The 6258-nt window shown below is 38.4% G+C and overlaps 1 protein-coding gene across 1 annotated transcript; it reads left to right on the top strand.

The window, feature by feature from the left end:
* The first annotated feature begins 1997 nt into the window (after positions 1–1997).
* Positions 1998–2831, top strand: LOC114925377 (uncharacterized). Its single transcript, XM_029292998.1, has one exon. The coding sequence runs from the start codon at positions 1998–2000 to the stop codon at positions 2829–2831; it is 834 nt and encodes a 277-aa protein (XP_029148831.1).
* Positions 2832–6258: the final 3427 nt, after the last annotated feature.

Below are 6258 nucleotides of genomic sequence, written 5' to 3'. Positions count from 1 at the left end.
AATATATATATATATATATATATATATATATATATATATATATATATATATATATATATCATTAAATTACCCATTATATATAAAAATACAGGGATAAGTATGATTTTGGTCCCTAACGTAGGAGCCAAAAATTATTTTGTCTCTAATCTTTTTTTTTGCAATAAAATGGTCCCAAATGTTCAGTTTATTTTAAAATCGTCCTTTGCGTCCAAAAATAATTTTTTAAGACCAAAATGTCCCTATTAGTTGCTATTCCTTCTCGCGAAATCATTTTGCCTTCCCCAAGCAAGGCATTGTCTGAGAATAGGATTGCAGAATGAAACGATTGTGTGAAACCCTTGGAAGGCCTTCCTGCAAGGACTGTTCGACGTTGGTAGCTCGAGCGAGGTTGCCGGGAAACTTCCTGCATTGTTGACTTGGCTTCGTTCCTACAGAAAGCCTTTGGCAAGGTAAGCATTATTTGAATGCAATTTCTCCTTTGTTGATGGACGTAACCGGTTTAGGGTTTAATGTGGATCGTGCGAAGGTGTGTGGAAGGCTAGGGTTTGAACTGATTGTAGTAGTTGTTGTTGTTAGTTGGTTTACTAACGCCCTGTGTTGATTAATAGGGTTGTTTGGGAAGGAGATGGCGCTCTTCAACGTGAGGGTGCACCATAGTGGGGTATTTGAATATGAGAATGGTGTGTTCAAGTACTTGAAGGGTCAATCTACAGTCGTGGAAGACATTGACGGCGATTGGTGGAGTGTGTTTGAGGCATACGAGGAGCTGAGGCAGCTTGGATACTTGAAGTCCACCATCGCCGCGTTATGGTACAAAGACCTAACTGCGGATGATTATGAGAGTCAGTTGAAGCTGTTGACAGGTGACACAGAGGCAATTGAAATGTATACCATAGCAGGGAGGAGAGGCTTTGTTGATCTGTTTGTGGTGCATGAGGTTGGGGATGCCGAGGGGTTTTCGGAGGTCGGTTTTCTGGACGTGGGGGGAGAAACTGTAGGCGGCGAGAGTGAGGAACCTTAAGGTGGTGGTCTGGATTTAGTGGTGTTCGAAGGGAACGTACAAAAGACTGATAGAGCTGGGGTTGCGGCTGAAGCCGAATGCCAGAATAAGGACGGTGGAGTGGAATTAGGCCAAGAGGGACATGAGGCGGATAGTGACCATGATACCAGTGGCAAAGACAGTGATGACCCAACATACTTGCCATCTAATGAAGAGGAAAATAGTGTCGAAGACATCCATTTCACTGACAGTGATGAGGTCTACGACTATGAAAGTGGATTCGGTGAAGATAATATTGTGCCGAAGGATTCTAATGCGGGGAAGGGCAAAAAGGTTGTCACAAGTGATTTGAATTATGACGATGCAGTTGACAGTGATGAATTGAAGCATGACCATGTAATTGGAGGACAAGAGTCGGGTGCTGATGATGGAGAGGACGCTGCTGAAGGTGAGGGGCAGAGGTTTCCAGTGCATAAGTCTCAAAAGGACATGGGAAAGTACCAATGGAAGGTGGGCACATTGTATGAATCTCGGCAAGAGTTTAAGGATACAATGGTGGCCTATGCAGTCCACACATCTAGGAACATTAAATTCAAGAAGTGTGACTTGGTGAGGGTCCGGGCTGTTTGTCAGAAAGGCTACCCCTTTTGGTTATATGCACACAGGGTCGGTGAGGAATCCACTTGGCAACTAAGAAGCATGAATCTCCAACATACCTGCAGGCAGACACACCGGATTGGAATTATGCATAGCAAGTGGTTGGGTAGCCAGTTTAAGAAGAAAGTTGTATCCAACCCAAGGATCAAGGTGAAGGAGCTGGTTGCAAGGGCTCACAAAAAATGCCTGACCGTTACGAAGGCAATGGCAGCTAAGACAAAACAGGAGGCTTTGAGTCAGATACAAGGAGACTTTAGGGAGTAGTACAAATAGGTTCTGTGTCAGGCATCTCTACAGCAACTTCAGGAAGAAGTTTCCTGGTTTAGAGCTGAAGAACAAGATGTGGAGGTGTGTTAAAGCAAATCATTGGCAGAGCTGGGAGAAGAAGATGAAATCTTTGCGAGGTCTGAATGAGGAAGCATTTCGACATCTGAATGGCATTCCACCAAGGTTCTGGTCAAGGTCCAGGTTTACTTTCCTATCTAAATGTGACAGTCTTGTTAATAATATGAGTGAGAGTTTCAATGTTGTCTTAATAGAAGCAAGAGAGAAACCTATTGTGACCATGTTAGAGGATATTAGGGTGTATATGATGACTAGATGGGCTGCAAATAGGGAATGGGTTCTTAATTATCCAGGAAACATTATGCCAATGATTAGAAAGAAATTAGAGAAACGGAAAAGCTTAGCTAGGGACTGGAGGCCATACTGGTCAGCTGCTAGTAAGTACGAGGTTATGTGTGGTCTAGATAAATATGTTGTGGATCTGGCTGCTGGTGAATGTTCTTGCAGAAAATGGCAAATGAGTGGGATTCCTTGTCCTCATGCCATCAGCTGCATCACCTTCAAGGGCCTTGATTTGGAGTCATATGTGGATGACTACTACAAGAAGGAGGCCTACCTGAGGTGCTACCGGGAGGTCATACACCCTGTAAACGGCCCGGAGCTATGGGAGAGGACTCAATATAATGATGTCATCCCATCTCCATACAGGAGGCCAAGCCACAGACCGGTGAAGAAGAGGAAGCGAGGGCCTACAGATGAAGACAACAGAAGCCAGACTCATCTGTCACGGAGGGGACAAGTCCAAAGATGCTCCAATTGTAGTGGAGTGGGACACAAGAAAAGCGGCTGCACCAAGTCTAAGAAGAGGGTTTGTGACATGCTGTTCTAGGGTTCACTTACCATTGTGATTGTCATAAATTTAATTTGACTACTATATGATATGTGTTTAACTATCTCTATGATTTATATTTTGTTTATAGGCCCAAACTTCAACTAAATGAGCTAAGAAGGATACACCTAAACTGGCACCTGGTCAGACAGTTTGGGGAGGAAGAAAGAGAAAGACCACACCATCACCAACCAACCTGCCAACATCTCAGCCTAGGAAAACCCCCCCTCCAAGGCCCAAGAAAAGTGTAGCCCGGCCCACCACACAAGCACCTCAGCCCAAGAAAGCTTCCACTCAGCCCAACATCTTGGCCCACCCCAAGAACAAGGCTGTATTAGCTGCAACCTCCACCAGCAACAAACAGCCCCTTAGCCAGCCATCTGTGAGGAAGAGACAATTTTCTATCCTTCAAAGCAGTGCACCTCATGTACCCCTACAGAAGTTGAAGTTGATGGCCAAATTACCTCCATCTTAATGGGAAAATCTTTAGGATTTGCATGTGAAATCTTTTGTGACTCATGTCTTAGTGCTTTGCAAGCAGTGTTTCTATTTTGGTATTGGCTATTTAGTTTCAGAACATTACCTTAGTTACATTGGTTTTATTACTGTATTTTGGTATTAAGTGCCTGAGAACACTTGAAGTGTTGCTTCTCTGTATTTTGAAACTAGGCATGTGGAGGCAAACAGTTTACTTGTGTTGTTTTAACTATTCATCAAATGAAATATGCCATTAGTAATTACTGAATTTTTAGATCCTGTTTTCAATGCTTTTGTACTTTACTCATGAACTACATTTACATTACAAAATAACACAACTTCACCATTAAAGAAGTTGACATTTTGGGCAACATTAAACAATACTTTCCTTCATTAATTCAAAGCTACACATTTAAACCACTGTAACATCACAGAATACCCTCAAACTCTACCCACACAACACAAGAAATCTCATAACATTCCCCACCAAATCATCTATAACCTAGGTGCATTCCATTCGGGTGCTTTAAGTTATATTGATTCTGCAGCAATAAGAACAAAAATCGCACCCAGCCAGCAATACATAGAGCAGCAACAACCCAAAGCTTCGTCTCCACCTCCTTCAATCTTGTCTTTAATTTCGTTATCTTCCTCCTATTTCTTGCAATTTCAACCTCTTCCTGAACACTTCCAGGTTCCGGATCTGCCCATCTGAAGAAATCACAGCTATCCTGAACCTGACAGAAGTCACAGAGACATATGAACAAATCCCAAATTCTCAGACCCACAATGGCAAAATAGGAAGAACACCTTACCTCATAGTATACGCAACCCCAAAATCTTCGTCCCGTGTTATCCTTCGTCGATGAAGTTCGCAAAATCGGCCTCTCACCATGGCCACAGAGCAACTCCTTTGCAGCTGAACGAAAACGTGATGCTCTTGAGCTCTGGAAAGCCATGGACGCTGTCTCCTGAACCCTAGCGCTGCTACTCTTCGTCGACCTTCAGCAGAAGCCGCCATCGTTCATCCTCCCCTGCACTTCACATCCATTCACTTTCATTATTTGATCCTTTTATTATTATTTATATTAATTAACATTATCAACAATCCGTTAAAACGGTCGTAACGGAAGCTAACGACCAAATGGGTAAAATCGTCCGAGGGACAATTTTAAAACAAACTGAAACATTTGGGACTATTTTGTTGCGAAAAAAAGATTAAGGACAAAATTAATTTTTAGTCCCTACGTTAGGGAGCAAAATCATACTTATCCCTAAAAATATATATTATTTAATTTTTTTAATATATATTTTATATTTTAATATATATTTTTTATGGATAAATAATTAAATTTTTATGTATAAATATCATGATTGAGGTGAAAAAATGAAGTACTATACTCATGAACAATGCTTCTGCTTACTGAAGCATGGCATTTGAGTTTGACTTTTGACCCAGAGATGAGATGAGACCATACAATAATAATAATAATAATAATAATAATAATAATAATAATAATAATAATAATAATAATACTCAGTGAGCCTGTAGAATTTCTCTCTCTGGTTGGAGCATAGAGCAAAGTAGTTGCTTTAGATAGAAGAAATTTGCTTGGCACAGAAATGAAGACAATAGCACTCCACACTACACATGATGACAACTACTTTTCTGTATAGGGGCTGGTATGACACCATAATCTCAAGACACTCATGTCTTTTTGACTCTTTCTCATTCACTCATTTGTGATTTCTGTGAGGGACTCAGGGGGTCCCTTTCCTTTCCTATCCACTCTTACTCCTCATATCTCACTTTCTTCAAAGCCTTTCTTTATCAATTTGTTACTTTTTTTTATACAATATTAATTTCTTACATGGTACAGCTGATCACTTTTTTTTTTGGCATAGGGTTGAGAATAGTATTTTTTTAAATTATAAATAATTAAAATATTAATTTTAAATGTAGTATTGTTTAATCTTTAAGAAAAGATGTTTTAGTAAAAATTTTAATCTTTAAGAATTTTGCGATGATATAAAATTATTTTTACTAAACGAATCTACAACGTTTAATTGATCGACATACTTTAAGGTGTTGACAAATGAATTCGTGGTAGTTTTCAAAAAATACTAATATAATCGCTGCTAAATAAATAATTGATTTATGGTAATTTATAACTTCTGTTATTTGCTTTACTGATTTAATAAAATTGTGATAATTTAAAACTGTAGTTATTTTTTAATTGGTATAATTGTCATTTTTTAAAAAAAGAGTACAGCACATTAAGGAGTTTGATCTGCTTTTTGAAGATTGAAATCCAAGATTATTTATTTAGAAATGTGTAAATTAACATAAATATAAATTTATTATATATAAAGAAAATTGGAAGAAGTTTGATATATATATATATATTTTTTTTTCTTTCTAGAATACTTCTTTATATATTTACCGATAAAAAATATTTTACATTCATTCATTAAAATAACAAAACACTTACATTTTACCTATTTTTATATTTATTAGTATTCTGACAGACATTAACAAATACAAAAAATGAATAAATTAATAGAGACATTAGTAGAAGATAAAAAAGAAGAGAAAAGATGCATGGAGAAATTCTCTTAGTAGATACTTGGCTCTTTCCCTAGTCCCTCCCTTAATTGGTACCTATTTTTCCAATTCTACATGAAGCCAAGCAACTAGAATCCAAGGACAACTAGAGAGGAAGGACAATGAACCTTTTCCTTTTCTTTTTTATGTTGCTGGCTTGAAGAGCACAAAAAGAAAAACCAAAAGACAGTCACAGGTTACATGGCTTCACACTCTGCCTGATTTAACACCATATGCCTAAAATGTAAAATCCCTGCAATAAAACAAACAAACTTTACCTAACACCTTCACGAGAAAACAAACTCCACAGTTGATTATTATTCATTCACTCTCCATAAATTTAAT

This window comes from Arachis hypogaea, chromosome 15 (genome assembly GCF_003086295.3).
Source record: "Arachis hypogaea cultivar Tifrunner chromosome 15, arahy.Tifrunner.gnm2.J5K5, whole genome shotgun sequence".
NCBI classification, from domain to species: Eukaryota; Viridiplantae; Streptophyta; class Magnoliopsida; order Fabales; family Fabaceae; genus Arachis; species Arachis hypogaea.
This window is presented reverse-complemented; position numbering and strand designations above follow the sequence as displayed.